This window comes from Pelodiscus sinensis, chromosome 1, assembly GCF_052426305.1.
Source record: "Pelodiscus sinensis isolate ZL-2025 chromosome 1, ASM5242630v1, whole genome shotgun sequence".
NCBI lineage: Eukaryota > Metazoa > Chordata > Testudines > Trionychidae > Pelodiscus > Pelodiscus sinensis.
The window spans coordinates 74,729,015-74,755,983 of NC_143052.1; the positions used below are offsets into that span (position 1 = coordinate 74,729,015).

At 40.0% G+C, this 26,969-nt stretch overlaps 1 protein-coding gene across 5 annotated transcripts in view; it reads left to right on the top strand.

The window, feature by feature from the left end:
• METTL25 (methyltransferase like 25) overlaps positions 1-26,969 on the top strand; it is a 94,388-nt gene that overhangs the window by 47,163 nt on the left and 20,256 nt on the right. For 2 of the 5 annotated variants that reach the window (XM_075932524.2, XM_075932512.2), the window contains 4 exons: positions 11,433-11,527; positions 19,610-19,639; positions 22,186-22,259; positions 25,974-26,067. In XM_075932524.2, the coding sequence (XP_075788639.1) occupies positions 11,433-11,527; positions 19,610-19,639; positions 22,186-22,259; positions 25,974-26,067 (293 nt within the window). Of the gene's footprint in view, positions 1-11,432; positions 12,894-13,137; positions 17,148-19,609; positions 19,640-22,185; positions 22,260-23,452; positions 23,677-25,973; positions 26,068-26,969 lie in introns of those variants that run through there. The other 3 variants (XR_012904943.2, XM_075932517.2, XR_012904947.2) reach the window with 3 other exon arrangements.

Genomic DNA, 26,969 nt, shown 5'->3' on the forward strand with positions numbered 1-26,969 from the left:
TGTAGCATAGTCAAACTTTTATGTATTTTATGACAATTACTGTTTTGTATTCTTTATTTCCAATTTGCTTTACAATTAAGATAATTATTCTGTCCATTATTCATGAGAATGGAGATCTGGAATGATATAACTGCTCTCTCTCTCTCTCGCTCTCTCTCTCTCTGAAGTAGGGAAATTATTGTGTCATTGACTCTTGTTAAAGCTAATGAATTGTTAAATACTGATCATTCTCTTTATTTTTTACTACTTGATTTGCAATTTGAGATTTCAGAGTACAATGCTGTCTTTACTCATGAATGTTTTTGCATTCAATACATTTATAACTAGTCTAGCATTTAATAAATCTTCATATAAGTAAGACTTTTTTTAATACTCAGTATATTGTCACTATGTCAGAACCAATAGTTGTAGATGTTTCCAGTTAATGTTAATAAATGGCACAGTTTTTGGAGTTATAACAATGTACACGAGGATTAGGAAGTGTTGGTTTTAGGTAAAATCAGACTTGTAATAATTTCCTAAAATTAATTCTCAATTGTAAAAGAAATGTTTTTAAATAGTTATAGCAAAGAATTTGAGTTCTCACCTAATTAATCTCTCTTAATACAAATATTTAATCCCCTTTCCTTTCGGTAACACTTCCCGTATCTGTTCATGGGTTGATAACTTTGATTTATTACACTGGTTGGTTTGAAGATTAAAGAAATGAGAGAATGTTGTCCCTGATCATCTCTGGACCTATGTAACTAGAATACGCAGTGTAGTAAGATCATCCATTTCTACAGTGTCATGTATGCAAGACATAAATCAAGTTTCTTCTCTGGTAATACTAGGTGATAAGTACAAATTTAAGAATGCTTGTTGGTTGCTGCAATGCTAGCTGGTGAGGAATCATGTTTCTGTGGCCAGGACACTGGCTGGAATCAGAAGCACAGGTTTCTAGTCCCTTGACTATCATTGACCTCCACACAATTCTGGGCAAGTCACTTTATTTTTCATTGACTTTGTTTCTCCTCCCACCCTTTCTCTGTCTTGTCTATTTACATTGTAAAGTTCTGAGTCAGGGACTATATTTCAAAATATGTTTTTACAGAGTCTAGGGCAGGGGTGGGCAATAATTTTTGGTGGCCACTCCAAGATTTTGTAAAGTGATCAAGGGCCACACTTTTCTGTGGAGGGAATGTGGGGTCTAGGATGGAGGTTGGATACAGAAAGATGCATGGTGTAAGAGACTGGGGTGCAGGAGATGGTGTAAGGTCTGAGAGGGAGTTTGGGTAAAGGAGGGAGTTGTGACCTGGCCAGGAGATTGGGGTGCAGGGTCTGTGAGGGTGTTTGGGTGTAGGAGAGTATTCTGGTTTGGGGAAGGGGTGTGAGAGGGGATACAGAGCCTGGGAGTTGTGACCTGGGGCAGAGGAGTGCAGAGGGTTTGGGTGGTGATGATGGGGAGGGAGTTGAGGTGCGGAAGGTGCTGAGGTGCCAGAGGCAGACTCTGACTGGGAGGCACTTACCTACGTGTCTCCTGGCTAGCACCCCTAAGGCAGCCTGGGGAAGAGGTTTGTGCTGCCCCCATGCCCCTGGCCAATCTCTCAGCTCCTATTGGCTGGTTGTTTTGAGCCAATAGGAGCTGAGAGTTTGGCTGGGGTCAATTCCTATTGACCAGTTTCTGGCCAATAGGAGCTGAAGATTGGGCTGGGGCAAGGAGATCATATGAAGCCTCCCTCTCCCTCTAGAGAAGAGAGCCACAGGACTGTGCTTTAAACCCACGGCAGCTGTATGCCAGAGGGTCCTGGCAGACTGGTCGGCAGGCTGGATCCTGTGGCTTTGCAGCCCGGATCTGGCCCCCAGGCCATATTTTGCCCAGCCCTGGTCTAGGGCAACAAGGTCCCATTCTTAATTGGGGCCTGTATATATGTCACAGTAGGGTCTTTATATATGTATGTGTACACATATATATATAAAATAAAAATTGATGATTTTGTGTTATCACAACTTCACTTCTCAGGTTTCAAAGGACATTCTCAAGACTCTTTAGATCACACTGTTACATGGTTGTAATGAAATTTGTTATTTGCTGTATACTTACGCTGTTTTTCTAACAACTTTAAAAATCAAAATAGGAATTGGGGAATAACATTTTTAATTTTTACCTATTAGCCATGTCTGGTTTTATCCTAACCACTAATGTGTCATGAGCCACCCAACCTTGAAAATGATTTTTATAGTTGTAACCTCCCTGGTATTGGTCCTTCTAATTAAATAGTTGATGAGCAGATCTTGGTGCCAGTTTTGTGGATTCAGCTGTGTACAAGCATTAGGTGCTATATCATATTACTCTTCACTGTGTCACTTTGGCCAAAATCCCAAAGCCATCTTTGCCAATAAGTATGTGATTAATATGGAGTTTTTTTCGATATGTTTGGCAGTCCTGGTACAATTACCTCACACTGACAGCTGAATCTGATCTTCAGTCAGTTGTGTGTTTTCTGTAGACTTTCAACTGATTTTATTTTTGCCTTGGGGTATTTTGTAGCTACCCAGAAGTGGTTAGAAATAGAGCATTAAATGTTCTTGCTGCTGCTACTTTTTTTACTGCTTTTATTTGCACCTCATTATTTTTTGTGGCCAAATAAATGGATTGTAAATGTTCATATACATGGGATTTATGTAGTACAAAAATGCAATTGAAGTGTAAACAAAATGAATAAGAACCCAAATTCAAGGTTCTGTACACTTTGAACATGAGAAAATGAAAACATCCATTTCAAAGAATCCTTTGAAATATCTCTCCCTTTCCCCTGATCATCTAAAAAATAATACATAAACAATAGTAGAGATCTCTGTCTCGCAAGATGAGTCCAACTCTGTCAGTCTCTACTGTCTTTTGACAAAAACAAAACAATACCTGATTATTTTTGGGTAGGACTTTCTGTTTTAATATCCAGACCCAGTGTATAGATTGGTCAGTAAGTTCAATAGCAGTTTTCTCTGTCAATATCTGCTGCATATTTTTTATTATTATTAATATTTACTTATAGAGCATAGTGGTTTTAGTCAGAATTTCATATCATAACTTAATTTATTATTTCACTTTGACTTTTTAGTTATATAATAAGACCAGAGGTTTAGACAGACACTGGGAGAGACACTGGCTAATAATTAGAGTTCTGTTTGATGCCTCAAAAATAATGCCAGTATTTAGGTTCTTGTTTAAAGGGACATTAACTAAAAAAAAATCACATTCTGTCTGAAAATCATATGCCCAATATTATTACCAATAACCGCTCTGGAGCTAGAACCTCAGCTGATATAAATGTGAGTAGTTCCATTAATTTAAAAGGATCTTATCAAAGTGTTTGTATGTTTTCAGCTTCTGCACTGGGTCCTAGACTGAGGAATTAGGAGTAAGTTAGGGTATGTCTACACTAGTCCCCTAGTTCGAACTAGGGAGGCTAATGTAGGCATTCAAAGTTGCAAATCAAGGCCGGGATTTAAATATCCCATGCTTGATTTGCATCTTCCTGGCCGGTTGCCATTTTTTGAAATTTACAAGTCCGGACTAACTGCCCGTGTCTACACGCGGCAGGGACCCGGTATTTCGAATTAAAGCCCCTAAATCGAACTACCTGTTAAACCTCCTTGCAGGAGGAATAACAGGTAGTTTGGTTTAGGGCTTTAATTCGAAATACTGGGTCCCTGCCGCGTGTAGACGCGGGCAGTTAGTCCGGACTTGTAAATTTCAAAAAATGGCGACCGGCCGGGAAGATGCAAATCAAGCATGGGATATTTAAATCCCGGGGTTGATTTGCAACTTCGAATGCCTACATTATCCTCCCTAGTACGAACTAGGAGTTTAGTGTAGACATGCCCTTTGGGTTTTAGACTTAGTAACTGGGAATTAGAAATTGAATTTGGACTTTGAGATAGACGGAATTGGCAAAAATTGAGATATTAGAAGGAAATGCGCAGGAGTTCAGCTTCAACAGCAAAAAAAAAAGGTATGAGGAATAGGTTATATAATGTATGTATAACATCAAAATATAAAAAGAAAATATGCCACTTTTCAAGAATAACAATGAATGCATATAGAATATTATATATAAGTAACATTGTGCATTGGTTAATATTTGTTGCATTGTACATTTATAAAGGTACAACAGCTATTCAGTTTCAGCAAATGCTGTTTCTTATGTGGTGGATGGGGAAAAGTGTCCATAAGCAGAACACACTAGATGATGTCACCATGTTGGTCACGTGAATTAGATAGTACTAAGAGGTGTATCAACAATACTAACTCGATTACAGCAAAGCTAGTATAAAAACAAATGGCAAAAACTGGCGAATGATAAATCTAATTTGGAATCAGATTTCAGTTTTATTATTTTCAATGGCAATCTTGGTAAGAAAGCCAAGTTTAAAGTGTCAGTGTCACTTTAAAAGCTATTAAAATGCTTTCAGACTATATGTTTCTAGCTTTAGTAATATTATAGTTGTGACAGCGCAAAATTAGAATGAGTTTTCTTCCTCTTCAACTTATACTCATGCTAAAACACTTTAAGAGACTGATATTTCACAACACTTCAGTTACAAATTGCCTCAGCCAAGGTAAAGGTTAAAAATGATATAAATGACAGTTGTTTTCCTTTGGAGAGTATAATTTCTGAAACAAAATGCAATCCCGAGTAAAGTTGGCAGTTCAGTCTGTACATTAAAAGGTTATTTTTTCCTTCTGCTTGCCACATACTGTATACAAACTGAGGAACTTGATCACTAGAAAATAAATCAAGATTCACTGCCATCCATTTTTAGTTATGTATGTATTGGAATAGCTTAATGCCTTAAAATAAGATGAGAAGAGAAAGGCCATCAGCCATTTGTAGGAGAAAAACATACTCTATAGTATTTTGCATAGTGTAATAAGTGTGATTTGTGTTGATTATCTATTGTAGATCTGAAGAAAAATATTGTGTTCCAAATCAGAATTTATAAATCAGGTACATGTTTTTTAAAACAATAAAACACGAAATCCAGTTTGTATTCTTAAAAATAAACCATTGGTGTCTTGAATAGACATTTTTTTGCCACCCAGCATGAATTGTGTTTGCTATTATGAGTAATAATTAGAGTTAAATAAGTTAGAATGAGTCTAAGAAAAATGTTTTAAACATTTGTCTGCATTAGAGACTATTTGCTTGGTAATAAACCATTCTGTTTCACAAGTAGCAAAGGGAAACTTATTATGTTTCTATGCATAACATTTGAGAATCACTGTAAACTAAAAAGAAATGCAAATGAGTCTTCAAAAACACTGGGACAGGAAATAAATAAGAAATGACAGTACACTGTGGAATGTTCTGGGCTAAAAAAATAAAACATGTTGGCCTTGATCCTTCACTGCTTTGCACATTTATGCATTTAAGTCATTTATGCATGTGCAAAGTTAATTTAAAATGTTACCAGACTGGAAGGGTGGTATTTTATATTCATTCTGCACTGGTATAAAAACCTACACAAGGTACAATACAGAAGAATGATGCCACTGTTTTTTCCTACACTGAGCCAAACTAAACCCTGAACTGAGTAAAATCAATGACATTAAAGAAGAGAGGTACTAAACTTTTTTGTGTGGCCTATTCCTCACATATGAATGAAGTAACAAATACAAGAAAAGGCTACTCCCAATACAAGAAAAGGCTACTCCCAAAACCGAAAAAGTTCTTTGCTCTCACATGCATTGCCAAATATTTTTTTTCTATAAGCACTAAAATTTGTAAATAGGTATGTTTAGTGTTCCATATCCTATCCATGTACTATTTTCTATCCACATTAGTTGTTCTGGTTAGCTATACAACTGTCGTTTAGGCACAAAATGCTGACCAAACAGACCTATGCAGTGAAATGGAGAGGTTGACAAGGGTGAATGTGAAGCTTCTCCTCCTCCCTCCATTACAGCATGCTGAAAGAATTAAAATTTATTATGAGGGAGGGGGGAGTTGATAAAATTCCAAAAATATTTTTTTTCTGGATAATTCTTCTCGCTTAATCGAATCATCAATGACATATAAATCCAACATCCAGTTGTATCTTCCCTTTTTCCCACTGGGAACCGTTAAGTAAAGGAAAAGAATTCCATCAACTACAAATGAAGTTGACATAGAATATAAAATGAACATTCCAAATGTAAGTGCTAAGTTAGTTGCAATGGTATAAAAATGTAGGCAGAATAGTTGGAGTTAAAATTTCTCTACAAAACCTTACAGAATAGTAGTTGAAACCAGATTGCCAGCCTCTGGAAGACCATAAAACTAGGATTACAAAATCAAGATCAGATAACAGTAAACACATAACCTTCCTGAGAAAATTAATGGATTATAAAATAATCCAGATGCAGTAATATTGAAGAACATAACTAGTAATTGGTTTCCCAGAAGAGATGGAAACATTCAATACATTTTGAACAAATTCATTCATACAGAACTATTAAAGACTTCTTTCTATGTTCAGTTTGTTCAGTTGACAATAGTTTTTTCCCTTTGTATGTGTAACTAGTTAGCTCATTGGAATAAACAGAATGGAGAATTAGCTACGTGCTTTAAAATGTACTCCACAAACCCACCAATGTTACCTCCATTTTGTCTTACTTTAGGCAAATAGGACTTGTGGTCTTGGGCTATAGGAAGGGGTTGTTTTCATCATACTTGTTTGCTAAAGCACTGATTTGGATGTTAGCTCATTTACATCTGTGTGTCCCTTGAGCATTGCACAGTCTGTAACACAATCTGTAAAGTGACAAGCATTCTGGAATGAGTCACACATACTCAACTTTATTTGTTTAGGTAATGATTTATCAAATTGTTCTATTCAGTAGTGGGTACATACAAAAGAATCACTAAGATCAGTTGGATTTAAAGCACATGCTCAGGGACTTGACAGATTTGGGGGCCTATGAAGGATGGCATAGCTTTAATTTTGTCATGTCTTATATGATCCATTCCTCTGTGTGTGTGTGTGTGTGTGTATATATATATATATTGAGTAGTATTAGGAATGCATAGTGGCCTATGAAGAGCATATAAACCTCAATGGAATAGAATAACATCGAGCCTGAATGTGAAATGTTAGTACTTTTGACACAAGCTCCTTTTTGTATGCTCTTTGTGGCTATTCCTTCTGCTACACATGTGCTGTTGGATTTTTATAAGTTGTTAACCTACATGTCAGGCTATATTTGCTTCATTTAACAATGAATAAGGTTACACTCCCCTTCAGCTCTTATTCAGTGCTTCCTCCCGTTATCTAGAATTTATGTGAAGTTGTACGGAGAGAAGAGTTCTGTTTGATTGACATCACTATAATGAATTGTAAGATGTCTTGTTAGTTGCATCATATACTTTTTCACAATTATGTATTGTGCAATGATTTGGTATACAATCTCTCACAACATATCCATAAAATATTCCTAAATGTTTTCAGTGTTTATTGAATTCCCAATTCAGTTTTGTGTTAGAGCAGTTTCTGAGATCCAAGTTTGAGGGTTTTTTCATAGTGCCTGAACATACTGATTCAAGTTATAATTATCTTTGTTGTAAAGGATATTTCACTGCAAAATATTTGAAAGAAACCAAATATGACTTTTAAAATAACTGTAAACATGACTCTCTTTTGAGACATGCTGGCTAGAGATCTCATTTGTGAACAATCAGGTAATCTTACTAGTGCTTACAAATAATGGCAGGTACAAAAAGGGTGTTCAGATTTTAAAAATGTAGCTCATAAAAATTGATGCGTTCTGCAGACTTATCTAGCTGCTGAATTGTTATTTTAAATATCCATAGCATGCTTTGGAGTATATGAGACATGGAAGAAGATATGTAAAACCTATCCAGGAAGCTTATATTTTAAATACATTGGTAAAATAAATCACATTGGAAAATCCAGAACACAGTTTAATATCAGAGCGTTGTTTTTCTTCACTTCTGTTTCAGTATCACGAGTGGATGACAACACTTTTACTAAATATTTTGTTCAGAGAAAATAGAAATGATTCAGATTAATCTATCAGTGGTTTGGTACATAAATGTTAGCCTAAGTACAGTTGTAGCATTTTTAACTTGTATGGGTATTGGGTGTCCTTGGAAGTGGAATAATGGGGGTGAAATTTAGGGTTGTCTACACTGCATTCCTCTTTTAAATGCAGAGGAACGAAATTGCAAATGAAGCACGGATTTACATTTCCCACACGTCATTTGCATAATTGCATCTGGGCGCTATTTTGAAATACCCTATTTCGAAAAAAGAAATGCCGTCTAGCCGTGGTTATTTCAAAAGAAAACTCTTCTTTCAAAATTACCCTTACTCCTTATAAAATGAGGTTTAAGGGTAATTTTGAAAGAAGTTTTCTTTCAAAATAACCGTGTCTAGACATCTTTTCTTTTTTCGAAATAGAGGGTACTTCGAAATAGTGCCCAGATGTGATTATGCAAATGAAGCATGGGAAATTCAAATCCGCGCTTCATTTGCAATTTTGCTCAGCTGCATTTGCATTTATCTCTCGAAAGAGGAATGCAGTGTAGACATACCCTTACAGAGGAGAGGAGAGAATAAAACTTCCATGATTAAACTTGCTATTTGTTTTCAGAGTTTGCTAATTTTTGTGTGAAATATTTATAATGCATGCATATAGAAAGTCTTATAATTGCAAACCAAAAATAAAACCATAACAGTCATTTTATTTGCATAAATGTTTTTCATGTAATTTTATTAACGATTACTTTAGCATAAGTAATCTGCCCAATTTTTCTCTGTTAAAGAAATTAACAGAAATTAATTATATTATTTTATAGATAATATTGTCATGAAACTTTTTTTGTGAATACTTTTTTTTGTGATCCCAGTGGGATCTTAAAGACATAGTCTCAGATATGAACCTTCATTTTAAATAGTAAACCCAGTTAGGCCATAACCAAGCAAACCTTTCCACAAGGTATTGGCTGTTACTGACATAAACAGAATGTAGTTTCTTTCTTTCTTTCTTTCTTTCTTTCTTTCTTTCTTTCTTTCTTTCTTTCTTTCTTTCTTTCTTTCTTTCTTTCTTTCTTTCTTTCTTTCTTTCTTTCTTTCTTTCTTTCTTTCTTTCTTTCTTTCTCCCTAAATGTGTTAATAGTTTTTGATATTATGCTAGTAATTATATTTTTATGATATAATTGATCAGACAGTTTCTAAGTATGGTATTTACATTTTTTAATTAAGTCTTAGAGCTCTTTTGTGTGGTAGGTTAATAATATTATCTCTGTATTATAGATTCATATATTCCAAGACCAAAAGGGACTATTATGATAATCTGTTCTGACTTCCTATATAACACAGATCATAGATCTTCCCCAAAATAGTTCTTAGAGCAGATCTTTTAGAAAAACATCCAACCTTTGTTTGAAAACTATCAGCAATGGACAGTCCACCACAACTCTTAGTAAATTGTTCCAGTGATAATTACTCTCACTGTTAAAAAATTGTGCCTCATTTCCAGCCTGAATTTCAATATTCAGCTCTTGGATCATGATCTACCATTGTCTGCTAGACTGAAGAGCCCATTATTAAATATTTGTTCCCCATACAAGTATTTGCAGACTATAATCAATCACCCCTTAACCTTCTCTTTTGTTATGCTAAATTGATTGAGTTCCTTGAATCTACATTACAATATGACAGGTTTTCTAATCCTTTAATCATTTTCATGATTCTTCTCTGGACCATTTCCAGTTTATCCATGTCCTCCTTAAATTGTGGACTCCATCCCTGGACATTATTTCAGCAGTAGTGCACATGCCAAATACAGACATAAAATAGCTTCTCTACTCTTACTTGAAATTCCCCTGTTTTATGCAGCAGAGGATTTCATTAATTCTTTCATTGACAACATCATACTGGAAGCTCATGTTCAGCAGATTATCCACCTCCATTTCTTTAGTTAAATGGCTCAGTCAGTCTTGTGACACTGTTGAGAGTAGAACCTTGATCTTGATTCAGATCAACCCTCTCAATTCACAGAATCACTATTCATGGGCCGGGTCTCCTGACCCGGCCTGGAGGAGTGGCAAAGCCTGGGAGTTGTGGGAAACTCACCGCGACTTCTAACCACTGGTTCCTCACAGCTGCCCAGAATCACGGTGAGTTCCCTATGGATGCCCGAAACTGCAGGGATATCACCACAGCTACCAGGTTCAGGATGAGTTCCCCATGGCTCCCAACCCCCACGGTGAGTTCCCTACAGCTGCCAGCCCTTTGCAATGAGTTTGGGAGCTTAATATTTTAGAGAGCTCCTCTTTTTCATCTTCTGATTGCCCTCCAATAGCTCCTTTTTCCAGTTCTTAGAGCATCCACTGTTATTCCACTGGTTTGGAGGTCTTTTTATTCTTTATCATTTTGGACCCCTTTTTCTGTCTGGTAGTTCTTTATATGCAGCTTTTTATCCCATTCTTTGAATGTGTGTTACTTTTCTAAATCTGGAAACTTTCGTATTACCACTGTCCTTTTTTTAACCTCTTCTGCTTGATTACTCTTAAAATATTTCAGAGCCATCTTTCTCAGTTGAAATGCCAAGATTCCATCCAACTAGTTTTCATTTTTAAATATTAAAATCACATTCAGAATGATTTAAACAGCCAGCTGACATCGAAGTGTTTTTTAAAGAAAACCTAGAAGAGCTTTTCATATACACAGCTAGTATGACCATTTATAATGTTGCCAATTTAGCTGTCCCAATGTTGTATTGGGATTAAGCGTTAATTTAGGAATTTAGTTGCCACTTGAAATATTAATGAGACTGAACCAAACTCTGTCATAGTCTGTGATGTAAATGCTTTTAAGTTTAGTGTTTTGAAGAAGCAGCAAGAGCCTTTGCAGCTGGTCCCTTCTGGAAAACAAACATAATGGTTAACAACAAAACAGACCATCAGCACTTCAGTAAACAGGCACACATTCTGTAATGACTTGCCAAAATACTGTTTAAAAATTGTTTGCTGTAAAAGAAAATCCTAGCAGAAAGTGATGCATACGTCCTGTTATATTGACAGGCTGCCCAGCTCAGCATCTTGGGATGACTGTCAATGTGTTGTTGCCAAAATTAATTACAAACTCTTTTGTTGTGAAAAAGAAAGAAAGAAAGATTTTTTCAGATAATTAATTTGGTTAGCGTGTTAGAGGAATAGTTTTAGAAAATGTGAAGATTTCGAAAATGGAGCCTAAAGCAAAAACATCTGTTGTTGAGAAAATGCCTTTTTTCATAATACTAATATGCTTTCTGTTACTGGATAGCAATAACAGTTACACAGCTCTGCTCCTATGCTCCAACTACTGTTTGTCTTTCTCAATAGATGATTTACTTTAAGAGAAGAAAAATTTAATAAAGTAACACACCATTTTTCTCTCATCTACAGATTGCTCTCCAGGATTGTGGGGGTTTCCCATGTGTCGGTATTTAAAGGAAGAGAGCTGGTGCTGTGGTCGCAATGCCAGAATGTCAGCATGCTTAGTATGGTTCTTTTTTCTTTTTCTTCTTTTTTCCTCACTGGAAGCTATATCCAGATGTTATAGAATTCATTGTTTTTGGCTTGTAATCCTAGAGCTATGACTTAAATCCCAGACTCTATGGAATAACATAATTAATGTTGTATGCATGATAAATTATAGGTAAAAAAAATTGTATTAACCTTCCAACTTTGCACTTTTTATATTTGCTGAGGGCAGGAAACAATGAGGATGGACAAAAAAATATTTTTAAAATGGCAAAAAAGGCCACAGTTTCTTGACTTGCATTTGAACAAAGCAATCTCTCAGTGCAATAGGTCACAGCCGTAATTTAAAGGAGATAACATTCCTTCTTCCATCACTGACTTCCCCAACAAGAATGAGGAGTCTTGTGGCACCTTAGGCTACGTCTACACTCTGAGATTATTTCGAAATAAGTTATTTCAGAATAATAATTTCCAGAATAACTATTTCAAAATAAGCTTATTCCCCAAGGAAAAAGGAGTTGTTATTTTAAATAACCAACCCCTTATTTCGAAATAACAGGCTTGGCATTGTGGACACCTTGCCAAGATACATCTACACAGCGGGGTTATTTCAAAATAAAAACTCCAAGATAGCTTATTTCAAAATAGTGCATCTACACTACAAATGTCGATCGAAATAGCGTTGAGCTATTTCAAAAAAGAGTATCCACATTGATTGGAGCCTCAATCGTATTTAAGATCCACTTTGGAAGTACTTCGGGCCGGGCATCAGGACAGCGCTCACTTCCTAGAGCTGCTTCCTGAGGCTATCTGAGGCTCGTGCTTAAAGGGATCTTCTGTACAGTCAACATCTCAGGCTCCTCTCCTTTGCCTACCTCCTTGCAATACAGAAAACCCATTTCACTGTGTGCTCTAGTTGCCATTGTGAACACCACAGCACTTCTGCCAAAGCAGTCTCCAGCTCCTAGACCTCATGCTACATCCACTGGTGCAGTTTTCGTAGGCTGCCCTCATGGCACTGCAGAACCAGAACCCGCAGCTCCCTGCGGGGAACCTCCTTATCTCTCTCCCTGTGCTACTCATGCATCACAGCCCCTCCCACCCTCTTCTGCACACCGTGCGCCACCACTTCTGGCAATGGAACACCAGTTTGGACTAGTGGGACCACATTTTCATGGAGCGGTGGGACGACCAGCAGTGGCTCCTGAATTTCTGCATGTCTAAGGACACCTTCCTGGAGCTCTGCGAGTGGCTTGCCCCTGTCCTCCGGCGATGGGACACCTGCATGAGACTCTCCATCCTCCTGCAGAAGTGGCTCGCCATCGCTATTTGGAAGCTTGCCATGCTGGACAGCTACCACTCCGCTGGGAACCGGTTCATCATGTATGACTCTCTTACTATGTTATTGGGAGGGTATTGAACTGATGGAATGAGGTTCCCTAGGAAAAGGGTGGTGGTGGTGGAAGCTCCCTCACCGGGAGGTTTTCCAGTCCTAGCTTCACAAAGTCCTGCCGGGGGGTAAAGTTAATTGGGGTTCGGCCTCATGTGTAGGGTAAAGGGGATTGGGCTCGGTGATCTCCCAAGGGGTCCGACAACCCTGTGATTTTCTCTTTGTCTCCTTCTCCAGGTGGTGAGGGCCTCCTCGGTGACTTGGACACTGGTTTTGCCGCCATGGGCTTCCCAACTGCAGGGGGCCATGGACAGCACCCACATCCCCATAGGGCCCCCGACCACTGGGCATCCTACTACATCAACCAGAAGGGGTACTTTTCCATGGTCCGGCAGGCTGTTGTTAACCACTGCAGCTGCTTCATGGATATTAATGTCGGGTGGACGGGGAAGATGCCCGACGCCCACATCTTTAGGAACTCCAGCCTCTACCAGAAAATGCTTGCCGGCACTTTTATCCCCAGCTTCACCATCAGAATCGGGAACGTGGACATGCTGATGTGCAGGGCTCGCCGAATCATGGCGAGCCCCACTCGGTAGCCGCGCTATCCGGCGATCTGCGCATGTGCAGATCGTTCTGCTCAGGCTCAGATCGCCCGAACCCGGCTCTTCTGGGTTACAATCTACTCGCCCCGGGCAAGTAGATTGTATTATTTGTCGAATCCTGCTGATGTGCATTGTGGGGGATGCAGCCTATTCTCTGCTCCCCTGGCTTATGAAGCCCTGGACACCTGGACCTGGCCAACTAACAGTTTAACGCCAGGCTTAGAAGAGCCCACACTGTGGTGGAGGGAGCCTTTGGTCATCTCAAAGGGAGGTTCTGCTGCCCCCTCACCCACCTGGACCTTGGTGATCAGAATGTCCCCCAGGCATGCTGTGTCCTCCACAAGATTTGTGAGAATAAAGGGGACACATTTATACCAGGGTCAGAGGCAGAGGCCAAGTGGCTCACCAGAGTTTTTGAATAGCCATGCACAGCTGCCATCTGAAAGGACCATCAGGAGGCTGTGCACATCTGGGAGGCCCTGAGGGAGCATTTCAGACAAGAACATTTGTGAGAATGTCCCCTGGGTCTCCCAACAAAGGGCCTCTGCAGTGCTCCAGTGTGCCTTTCTTCTTTCACCCTTCCTTTCACTGCCCTCCTTTTCTTCCCCCTCCCCCCTCCTCCCCACAGCTACAATAAAGCAGACTTTTTGTTTTGGAATAATGAACTATGTGGGTTTTGGGGGTAATGAAAAGTGGGGAGGGACTGGGGAAAGAACCTGGGAGACGGAAGGAGGAGGTGATACTCAGCAATGGAGCTGCGAGTGGCACCTGCCCCGGATGGTCCTATACCTCTTGTGCGAGGGCCCTCAGAAGTCACACTGGGAGCTAGGGGGAGAAGCCAGAGGAGCAGGAGTGGGAGGGCAACTGCTCAATGGCAGCGACCATGCAGTGGACAATGGCCATGTATGCTGCGCTCTTGTGCCACCTCCCACGAGGTGGCATAGCACTGTTTCTAGTCTGCTTCCCACCACTGGTCCTGCCTCTCCAGAGACTGCCAGAGGCCACGCAGGCAGGCCACACGTTTCCACTCCATATCCTCATGTGCACGTCTGCAGCAACAGCTCCCACGGGGTCGGGAGGCTGACATGGGAGGTGTTGTAGGCATCTTACTCGCAGCTGGTCCAGCTGTGAAGAATAAAGAGAAGGGCAGTCATTCCAACAGACAGGGTGCATGAAGCCTAGCCCTCATCTCTGAGGCAACACCCAAAGGTCTCAGGTCAGGCGAAGGCGATGTGCTTTGAGCAAGGCCATCTCTGACCTACACAGCAGGCCCCTTCCTGCAAGGAGGGCACAGGTGTCCCGGGTAGAGTGAGGGGGCTCACTTCCCCTATGTCTCAGGGACGAGCAGGCATGGAAAGGTTCCAGCCAGGCCAGGAGCCTGCAGACACGATGGAGGCAACAGGGCACCTTGGCTTCCTTCCATGCCACGCACACACTAGGTTTGGCAGTGGCAGCACCTCGCAGGGAGAGGACTTATCTCCCTGCCCACTGGAGGAGGGGGGGAGGGTGATGGGGAGGTGTGTGTGAGTGCCAGACACTGCTTGCTGAGGAGGGTGCTACTGGGGTCTCCTCCACTTCCTTCCCCTCCCAGCAGGCTCCCCTTGCAGTTGCTCGGTGTTCTCCACCTCATCACACTTGCCCAAGAGCACAGGCAGCCCTGAGAGAGAGAGAGAGAGAGTGTGTGTGTGTGTGTGTGTGTGTGTGTCACATGACGCCAGCCTCCTTAGTGGTGGCTGGTGGTGGGACAGTGTCCCACCACAGAGTCGGGAAAGAAACCCTGTGAGCAGGAGCACAAGGGTCTGGTGAGGCAGCTTCATTATGGCTGTCTGCTGCAGACTGGTGCTCCACGTGATCCAGGCTGCTACACGATCCCCAGGCCAAGAAGGCCAGGCAATGAGCATACAGTCCCTCGCCGCCCACTGCCTCCCTACACCTGAGTGTAGGGAAAGTAATGGAGCTCACCTGATGGGCTTTCTCTGGCTTTGTCCAATCCCTGGATGATATTCTGGAAGGATAGTACCAGCTCCAGGGAATGGCTGAGCTCCTATCTGACAGGCATTGTGATGTTAGTGGCCTGGTCCTGCTCCCTGTCCTCTTCCTTGGCTACAGACCTGCTCTCCAGGACACTGACAATGGGCATATCCCAACCAGAGTTCACAACAAGGTGGGCGACAGGACTGACCCCTCTCCCCTGACCCCCCAGGATGCGGTGGAGCTGGTCGAAGTAGTGGCAGGTCTGGGGTCTTTGAGTGGGAGCTATGCTTCCTGGGCCTTGGTATAGGCCTGCCTGATCTCCTTTACTTTCATGCGCATCTACTCCTTGGTGCCTCTCTGGTGCAGGCTGTTGACCATCCAGCCATGTATGTTGGCATTCCTGCAGCTGGTGCAGAGATCCTGGAGGTTTGCTTTGTCTCCCCAGACCTCAATAAGATACAGGATCTCCACACCAGTCCAGGATAGGGCCTGCATCCTCGGCCCCCGGGCTGGGGCTTGGAGGCTGCCTGCAGCTATGCTGGCAGCTGTGGGGATCTCAGGTGAGATGCTGGGGTCTGACATGGTAGCAGTAAAGCCAGAACTGGCTGCTGCTGTGTGGCACAGTGCAAGTAGGGCTCACATCATACCACAAACTGTTTCCCCTGAGGCTACGGCTTTAAGGACTGCAAGGGAAGGGGAACTATAGAGTTCTGCCGCTTGTGAACAGAGTGGCCCCCAGGGCATCTATGAGACGCTCTGGAGGCCACTTATTCTGAAATAACCACAGCTCCCCATCTATACATGCTCTATTTCCAAATATCTCTTTCAAACTAGGCATTATTCCTAGTAAAATGAGGGTTACAGAATTCAGAATAAGACTCTGTGTAGACGCTCACCTAATTATTTTAAAATAACACAAGTTATCTTGAAATAACGCTGCTGTGTAGACGTGCCATTAGAGATTAACAGATTTACTATGGCATAAACTTTTGTGGGTAAAATCTACTTCGTGAGATGAATTTGAGTGGAACTTAGAGAAGCAGGGATAGTTGCACATCCATCCACTGACGAGATATATACCTTCAAGTGCCAGCAGTGTTCCTGTGCCATGTACATTGGCCAAACCAGACAATCTCTATGCCAAAGAATAAATGGACACAAATCAGACCTCAGGAAAGGTAACACATATAAACCTGTAGGAGAATACTTTAACCTCCCTGAACATTCAGTAATGGATTTGAAAGTAGCCATCCTTCTATAAGAGAATTTCAAAACTTGATTACAAAGGGAGATGCTGAACTGGAATTCATTTGCAAATTCAGCACTACCGGTTTAGGATTGAATAAAGATCTCAGCTGGTTAATGCTTTACAAAGGCAATGTCCCCTCTCTGCATATTCACATTTCCACCCCAAATGTGAATGAGCCACTTCCACCATGATTTGATTAGCTTCATTAACACAAGCAACTTCTTCCTTGTATATTTACCCCCTGCTTCTGTAACTTCCATTCCAATTCATCTGATAAAGTGGGTCATGAAATCTTATGCCCTAATAAATCTGTTAGGGTATGTCTACACTTGCCCCTTAATTCAAAGTAGGGAGGCAAATGAAGCATACCAAAGTTGCTAATGGTAATGTAGGCAACCGGAGTTGCAAATGAAGCCAGGGATTTGAATTTCCCGGGCTTCATTTGTATAAAGCCAGGCGCCGCCATTTTTAAATGTCCGCTAGTGCGGACTCCGTGCCGCGCGACTACATGCGGCACGGACTAGGTAGTTCGGACTAGGCTTCCTAGTCCGAACTACCATTACTCCTCTGATTTTAGTTCCTAGTCCGAACTACCTAGTCCGTGCCGCGTGTAGCCGCGCGGCACGGAGTCCGCACTAGCGGACATTTAAAAATGGCGGCGCCCGGCTTTATGCAAATGAAGCCCGGGAAATTCAAATCCCTGGCTTCATTTGCAACTCCGGTTGCCTACATTACCACCCTAGTTCGAACTAGGGTGGTAGTGTAGACATACCCTTACAGCATTATTCTCCTTGTAGGGAGGACCTACTAGCATTGCCTGGGACCTTGCATGCAATGATAACAGTCCCCGTATTTTAACTTGCATAGCAATTCCCATTTGCTGAGTAACAGGGGGCCAACAGCACCATAGGGACTGGCTTAGAGTACTGCTTGAGAACTCATATCCACCTCTGTGCAAGCATGATAAAACAGCTGGCTTTAACTGAGCTGTACCTCAGCATCACTTGATTTTACTGTGTTACATTTGCATGAAGAGCAGCCTCTCCCTGGCTGATGCTGGCCAGCAATATTCACCAATATTACAGACTTAGCCAATGGTATCTGCCGCAGTCCCCCTGATCATTTTCATCTGTGTGCAGAATAAATTTTATGTGCACTGAGGCATGTGTGAATGGGCACCAACAGTAAAAAAAAAAACCTACCTGTGAGCGCTCTGCTTAACAGCATTTGAATCTCTCCTGAGTGGCTGTAGAAGCATGCAGTTTATAGGGAGCAGTTGTCAGCAGTGACCACAGGCCAATTGTTCATTAAAAGTAAAGAAGGGAAGTAGCTTTCATGTTGCATAAATCACATCAGCTACTTTGTAAAAATATGGGAAGGGAGAACTGCTATTACTTGGAGTCCATCTTAAGGGAAGTCTTGGGTGCAGGTTGGCAGCATAGGAGAGCTCTGGGACAAGAGAGAGGAGTGATAGAGGAGCTATGCAGAGAATAGGGATGGTCTGAGTACAGGTTGGACTTCTCTGCTCCAGCACCCTCAGGACCTGAGTTGTCCTGAACCACGGAGTTTGCCGGAGCAGGGGAGGTCAAGGCTCCTCTCTGAGCTGTGGGTGTCCCCAAAGCCTGGACTTCCCTTCCCACTGCTGGCCCCATGCTGGGGCTCACAGAGTCAGCCTCCTCAGGCTAGGATTTCCCCCAGCCACTGCCATCCCCTAGGGTTCCTGGCCAGAAGAGGGCTTTCCACTCGCCCTACTACCGCTCGGGTTCTGGACTGGGGCCAGGGATTCCCTCTGGCTGCCACCAGTCTTTCTCCCACCAGGATCCCCCACAGCTGCTGCCAGTCTCACTTCCACCAGGGTTTCAGCTGAGGATTTCCCATTCCCACCACCAGCTCAGCTGCCGCGTGGGTTCCTGGCTGGAACTGGGGATTCCTTTCAGCCGTCACAGCTGCTACTCAGCCTGGGGCTCCCCAGGGCTGGTATCCTCACCCATCACAGGATCAGCCCCTGCCAGCCCAGCTGGGTCTCCCTAGCACCCACAAGACTCCCAGCCAACTTGTACTCCTCTCCTCCAGGGCTCTCTTTACCAGCAACATAGATGGTCCTTCCTTCTGGTCTACAGAAGTTGCCAGACCAGAGAGTCCTAGATTTGGGAGTTTCAATCTGTAGTACACCATGAGCAATTTATTTATTTTATATATTGCTGTAGCACCACAGAACATGTTCACTGTGCATTTATCTTTGGTTATACAGAGAATTTTTCCCTTTGGTGGTAATGCCTTTCCAACTGTAGAAAAATATTCCACCCATTTAATTTTTTCTTAATTCTTTGTCATCTTAGATCATAAAAATCAAATGCTCTTACACCATTAAGATTCATGGGCTAAACAATCTATTTTTAAGGATATGTATGATGGTTTAAACTGCAGTCTCTCTAAAATTTGTACTTTGTTTAACTTTTAAGAACTGAAAGTTGAAAATGAACATTTGTGTAGTCATTAGAGACTTAAAAAGATATTTTAATGTATTGTGCTTTAAATTAAAAGATTATTTAAAATATACAGTATACTATCTAAAGTAAGCTGTTTTATGCTTATATTAGTATAGGAATATAGCTAATACAAATGTTTTTCCTTAGTGCTCTCAAAAATTGAAGAGGATATGCATTCCATTATCATTGCTTGTCCTATAAATAAACCCTAAATAACAGAAGTGAACTGATTAACAACCTCTGGTGGTTTTAACACTCTTAAGTGTACAAGCTCATGTTATATCACATAATTAATCTTGTAAAATGTCATTTCCACTATGCTTTATACAATGTGATTATAAAATGCCCTGATAAAGAATAAACATAGCAGTTTAATTTCTTCACTTTTAAAGGCTTTGGAACGAGTTGTGGTCAGCCAAGTGGTAAGTAATGTTGTTTATTGTAACCCTTCTAATGACAAAACTGTTTTTGAATAATTTTAATACATGACCTTCTCCTGAACTCGTGACTTACTGAGTTCTAAAACATTACAATTAACAGAATATAAATCAAAGTCAGATTGAGATCATGTTTCAGCACCACAGAATTGCAATTTTATTGCCTTGTCTGCACATATTGATGCTAAAATATTTGTTTTCTTCAGACAACTAACAGTCAGCTAACATATTTTAGGGACTATGCAGTTTAATATAGTTTAAAATATCTTATTTTAATGGTAAACTATTTTGTGCTTAATCATGCTGGTTAATATTCTTCACTAAATCTAAAAGTGTGTCTTAAAAAAATTAAAGTGTAAAACTTCCAAACTTTGAATGCTTTCTTATATGGGCTGGTCCAACAGAGGCTCTTGGCTCAGTGCTGCTCATTTTTAGGGGATTCACATATCACTTTACACTTTGGTACCACAGTGTTTTTTGGTACAGTAATGTGGGTCATTAGAAATAAGGAGTTAGTTCAGGTTCTTCCCAACTCATTAACTTTTTGTAATTTTTGCAGATATTGTTCCAGAATTAATGCCCTTGTGGTGTTTTTGAGGCAAAAACTTGTCCACGAGAAAATGATGTGAAACTGCAAAAAGTATTCATAAAATATTACTGGGAACTGTAGCAATAACTATTTTTTTAATTTTTATTAAAATTTATTTTAATAAAGTGGAAGGAGTGGAACTTTAGGTACATCTAACTTTTAAAACAAGTTGAACTGTAGTAAACTAGCATAAGATTGTTCCCTGTATTTTAAGAATTTTTTGTTCATATAGCAAGTAAATTATAAAAGTTCCTAATATTCATGCAAAAGGCCCTTAACACATAACTTTTACTGAAATTAGCAAACACTTACTGACATACTTGGTTCTCTGGGACCATATCCCACACTTAAAATTCAGTAACTAGAGTAATTTAGCAGTTTTGCCACACTGGAAGCCTAGCCTGGTACTGGGTTGTCTTTCTGAATCTGGTACAGCACACTGCAGACAAAACTCCTAAACCATGTTAGCCAGTCATCTTATCCTCCAAGCACATGTAACCCACACACCTAGTGGGTGTGGTTCACTGTCTCATATAGTAGGACTTAGACCACTTACAGTGAGAGATAAGAACAAGTGAGCTCTACAGCCTGAGCTGAGAGCCAGCTGGCTTTATAGCTCAAGCTGTAGAGGTTTGTACACTAAGCTCCAGAGGTGCCAGATTCCAATGTGCCCTGTGGTGATTACACATACATTATTGGGTTCATGTTTTCTCAGAAATCAGATACAAACTCAGTGCAGGAGCATGACTGGTGTGGACCATACCTGCTAGACTGAAACTTCCAAAAGCCTGAGATCGAATTAGCATCATATTTTAAGTTAAACTGTATAGTTATAGTCTGCTGGAAAATTAAAAAAGCAAAAACTAAGATTACCATGAATATTTAGTAGTATTTTAAGTGTAAACTATTTATTTAGAACTGCATTTGAGTATAATTTATGGACAAATATTGGGTAATCTTAAGCCAGAAGCAATGTAATATTTTTTTACTATCGTATAAGTAATTTACTGTTTTGTTACCATAAATACAAAAAGCAAATCCCAGATGTCTTCCTAATCTTGAAGTGACAAGTAAATTTTTGTTTTGTACTACTATTGTAGGTATTAGGAAAGCATTGTGATTGGGAATTTCTGTATAGTTTATTGCAGCAGCTTGCTTCTGGTGGGAATGTCACTCTTGTCTCTCATTTTTTAAATCTCTGTCTGAAGTGTGTTCTCTGCGTACTTTAAATCATTATTGTGTAATTTATCTTTTTTTTTTGTATGCACACTAACTTACAAGTATTTAATAGACTAGATTTACAGGCTAACTTAGCCCCGTTGTAAGCCCATTGACTACAGAGGGCTTACACAGGAGATGCATTTGGCAGTACATTTTTAACTGACAAGCATTAACTTTTCTTAAGTAAACACATCTTTCATACCTAAAGGTATGAAGTTTTAAATGCATTGAACTGTTTTTATAAGTGCAGTGCTTTCTGCATGGATATCAGTTCTTCAGGGAACCAAGTTAAAGTAGATATAAATAAGAGAACATTATGACACAGGTACTGTTTTCCTTTTGCCTCCTTTTTTTATTAATTGGTCCAGTCTCTGCTCTGAAGTTTTGATGGTGCAATTCCATTAATTGCAATACAGTTCTATTGGTTTACAAATGAAGATCAGAATTTGACCTATCTTCCCTTCTTTTTCTCTAATCCTTATCCCTACCCCCACTTCCTCTGTTGTTGTTTTTCTTGTAATTAAGGTTATGCTGTTATCTGAGCCATTTTAATTTGCAAACAGAAAAAGTAGTAAATTATCCTCTCAACTAGGTTAATAAGACTTTTTTGAGAGAATGAAAACCAGAAGTTAGATATAGTAGTCAACACCTTTCCAGTTACTTTTGTCTTGATTTTGATGCCAACTTACATACCTGCTTTTCCTTGATTTTCCTCTTTCAGCTGCCTACGGAATCATTGTTTTATCGAGCTGTTCTACAGGTTATTATAGAGGAATGTTACGGCATGATCACAAGGTATAAGATTCTGAGACTAAGGCCTAATTCTGCCTTCCTAACACTGCAAGTTGTAACTATTAACATGAGAGTTGCAGAAAGAGGCCCAATATTATGTCTGAATATGTTTATATTGTGAATGCAGTCAGTAAATAGTACAGAAGTAGAGCTTACCATCTCTACAGATCTCTTACCTTCCAGCATTGGAGAGGCATTAACTAGATCCTTAGCACTGGACATGTAGAAAATTCTGGCAAATTCACTAAAAAGTTGAGGGCCCCAAACCTAGTGAGGAGTGACTTTGGTGGCTGCCATGATGGGAGAGGTCATAAAGGACAACATGGATTGGATCCTGAAAAATATCTGGCCCTGACGGGACTTTCAGAATTGGCTGGAGGTCTTGCTGGACTTGACATGAGTTCTGGAGCCATAAGAGTAGCCCTGCATTCAGAGCCACTCCACTTACTGTTTCTCAGTTTAACCAGAAGTCAGCAGTCACCCTTTCTCCTTTTTGTAGGTATGGGACCAGGAGGAAGTTTTTCCCCATACCACCAGATTGACTGAGGCTAGTTGAGTTTTTCATCTTCCTCACTGTGAAACCCAGAGGATTTTTGTACAACTGGAGGACTGGGATTCCGCCCCCCATCCCTATCCCTACCACCACACACATGTAGGACACAGTTGGGACTAATGTGAGAGTCGTTTTATTTGTCACAACTTTTGACAGATACCTATTTTAGGTTCCATATTCAAAAAAGAATAGCAACATAATGAGCATCTCCTTACAAGATGGGAGCAATATGTCTAGCCCCTTAGGGAGAAATGCAAACCTGGGGCTAAAATGCTGCCTTGGGGGGATCACCCTTCTAATCCCCTTTGTATTGTTCTTTGCAACGGAGTGGAAGTTAAGATCCATCCTCTTTTGCCTCAGCCCCCAAAAGTGGGAGGGACACTCATGATCAGAGGTGCCCAGAGAACCTCTTAGCGTGATGGTTGGTTCCCGCTGCAGTGAGAGCATCCCAAAAAGTTAGCAAAAGATAAAGGGGATGCAGGTGACTGGACTGGGCTATATCTCAATAGTAACTTTGGAGATAATTTGACTAGTAAAATTGAGGCTTGGTTAAGCCCATACCATTTGTTCTTGCCTTCTGTGTGGTGAGCAAACCAAAATCCTGCTATACGGACTATTTTGCGGTTCTTTTTTTTTTCCATAGGTCTCCGAGTCAGCTACTGACTTGAAGTCTTGTCAGTGCCTGTGGGATTTGGGGTGGAAGCATAGCTTTTTCTGTCAATGGGCAACTACCCAACAGAAGAATTTCTTCCATTGCTCAACAACATGTATAATAAAACTGCACAGAAGATTTAGCCAAACAAACCATGAGAACTTGGTTATAAAAAGTATTGGCTAGACCAGTATATGTTATCTATTAAAGTAAAGGTAATGAGGGGGAGTTATAAAGACTGCACTTTTGAAATAAAAAGAGTTTTAGACCTTTTTAAGCTTTCAAATGTAAGATCGCTACAATGTTGATGAAGTAGCTGGAATTTTCTTTGTCTCAGTGAAACCTTATGGGACCAGTTCAGCAGTTTTTAAGATATCAGGTTCCTTATCCAATAACACTTAAAAAGCAGTTTAAGACAATTAAAAGAATGAATTATGATGCCTTGAGTCATTAAGAGCCCATTCTGACTTTTTAGATCTTTATGTGTTTAGTGTATATCTTTCTTGTTACAACTATGCTGCTTCTGATTTGTAGGACAGATGCACTAAATGTCTGGGTTTTTTTCAAAGAATCTTTTAAATTCATAGCCATTAAGTAGTCTTCAGACTGCATATGTCCAAAGATTTTATTGCATTGGAATAATAAAAAAATTGTCATAGGAATTTCCTTTTCCCCTAAAAATAAAATGAAAAAATGGAAAGCTAATTGAAACAAAGAACTTGGAGCCTGACCCAAATCCAAGTTAAAACAATAGGACTCTTTCTGTCAACTTCAATGGGATTTGAATCAGGCTCCCCCAATTGAAAATAATAGGCTTTCTAAGAGTTTCTAGTACAATAGTTTTTACGAAGATAGAACTGTCAAGTTGTCCTACAGTGACTTAAGAGCATGAACACCAGCCTCTGGACATGTTCTTAAGAGGCAGGATAAAAACCTCACATTAACTTTAAATTCTATACAGAGGGTATGTCTAGACTGCATCCCTGTCGGCAGAGGGATGCAGATTAGGCAGGTCGACATTGCAAATGAGACAGGGATTTAAATATCCCACACCTAATTTGCTTAAAAATGGCTGCCATGTTTTGCTGACTCAGTACTTTGTCGGCATAAAGAGGCAGTCTAGAGGGGAAACTGTCAAGAAAGAAAGACTTTTTCGACAGATCCCTTATGCCTCCTGCAAGGAGGTTTACAGAATCTGTTGAAAAAGGCTCTCTTTCTCGATAGATCACCTTCTAGACTGCCGCTTTTTGTCAACAAAGTGCTGAGTTGGCAAAACACAGCAGCCATTTTTATGCAAATTAGGCACAGGATAGTTAAATCCCTGCCTCATTTGCAATGTCGACCTGCCTAATCTGCATCCCTCTGCCGACAGAGGGATTTAGTCTAGACATACCCTTCGATTTTACCAACCAATCATCAAATGCAAACTCCTTAGATATTATAATAGTCTAACCATGGAGCCACAGACAGTCCATCTGGTACTCTAATGTACTGTGTCACCTAAGCACATTTGCTTTTGTGACACATGGTCCCTTATACCAGAAATCACAACATTCGGGTTGCTCCCAGTCTTAACGGGTCAGTCACTTACCTCAAGACAGTAGCACCTTAGAGCTCATACTACAAACAATGCTTTATAATCAACTATTTAAAGATTTGTTAATTAAGAAAGGAAGTAGGAGAGTCATTTACAAGGTTAAAGCAGGTAAACGTACATACACAAATGAGTTACAGTCTTAAGTTTTAAAAATTAACTTGCTTCTATAATAAGCAAGCTCTATTTGTCCCTTGACGTAACCCAGTCTAAACACTGGGGACCTCTTGATTATGCCTAGAAAACCTTGCCCTTGTAAGTCTAAGCAGCACAAAGATACAGTTTCCCTTTGTCAGGGATTTTTATTTATCTTTCCCCTTGAAGCAAAGACAGTAGCTAATGTCTTTGAGAATATGATTCTTACAGTATGAGATTAACAAGGTCAGTGAGAGGACTGACCAAATATATTCATACCTTTTTTCTAAGATATTTCAAACAGAGAAGAGATGGCATGTAATTTGCTAATGTGAATGCAACCTGTATATGCCTTCTGGTACTGGTACTTTTTGTGCCTCACTTTATCACTTTGACACTGAAGAAATTCTGCTTTCATAAACACTGAACTCTTGCTAAACGAGCAGATAATGCATTGAAAATTGATACTGTGTAATTGATCCAATAAAAGAAAGACCCTGTTAAGAGAGGAATTGAAGTAACAAATATCACCTTCACCTTATTCATTATTTGAGGTATCCATGAGTAATAGTATTTTTGGTCTAAAAGCTTCTCTTTGGCATTGGTTAGCTTGTTTTATGTATTTTTAGATAAAAGAAAAGCTAAATGTTAAATAAAGTATTATCCTAAATTCTGACATCTTATTGTATATGTTTATAATAGATCCAAGATTTGTGAAACAATAATATGGAACTTTTGTGTTTTTGTAAAATTGAAAGAATAACCTCAATATTACATTTGCAGTGATCAACATGTTGGTAAGATTTTCTCCAAGTCGTCTTCTTTTGTGGATTATGTCAGAAAGTCTCTGAAGAAGCTTGAACTTGATGAGTCAAAGGTAAGAAGCTGATGTCATATTGCATACAGTTAACATAAAGTGTAGACCCTAGAAGTGGCCAGCATTATGTGAGCAGCTCTTACTACTGGAATATACATCCACGTCTTCGTTTCTTTGTGAGTTAAACACTATTTATCCATGACTCATTATATCAGTTTATATATTCCATTTGGAGATTAACTTCCTATTTCATTTTCTTTAAAATACTTTCATTTTTATTTTAAAACTTACAAAATTCCTTTTTTATTTTTAGTTTTGCATGATTACTAATAGTCTGAATAATTTTTTGAAAACTCCCAGAAAATACAATCTCAAGCCAGTTATGTATAATTCATGAACATGTCTTTATTCAGATGAGTTTACAATATCTTTTTCCTTGGTCTTCCAAGACTTAAGTAGAGGACATAACTCTTGCATCCTCTTTGTAGCCTTAAAATTATGGATACTGGACTGTAGATACAGCAGCAAAGCCAGGAACAAGGTTTACCTGAGACCTTTACTCATATGGGCTGATAATGCTTTCTGGAACGTTCAATTTTCCTTCTAATATTACCATGCTGTGATAGTGTGAAAAGAATGAGTATAGCATTTGGCAGAGCTAGGATTAAAACATCTAAATACCTTTGTAATCTAGGGAAGATAGGTGGCTTAATCTGATGCTGAAAAGATGGTGGATACAGACCAGCAGATAAAAACATAAGAATGGCCTTAAAGGGTAAGACCAGAGGTCTATCTTCTCACAGTGACCAGTGCCAGAAGGGTAATGACTTCAATGGTAGTGTCTATAGGAAAATCGGAATAATTCCCTTGCTTTCCCTTTAGCCATGTTGTCTAAATCTTAGATGGCTTACTATAAATCAGCTCTTTACTTTTTTTATGTAGACACTTCAAAATGGCCTCCA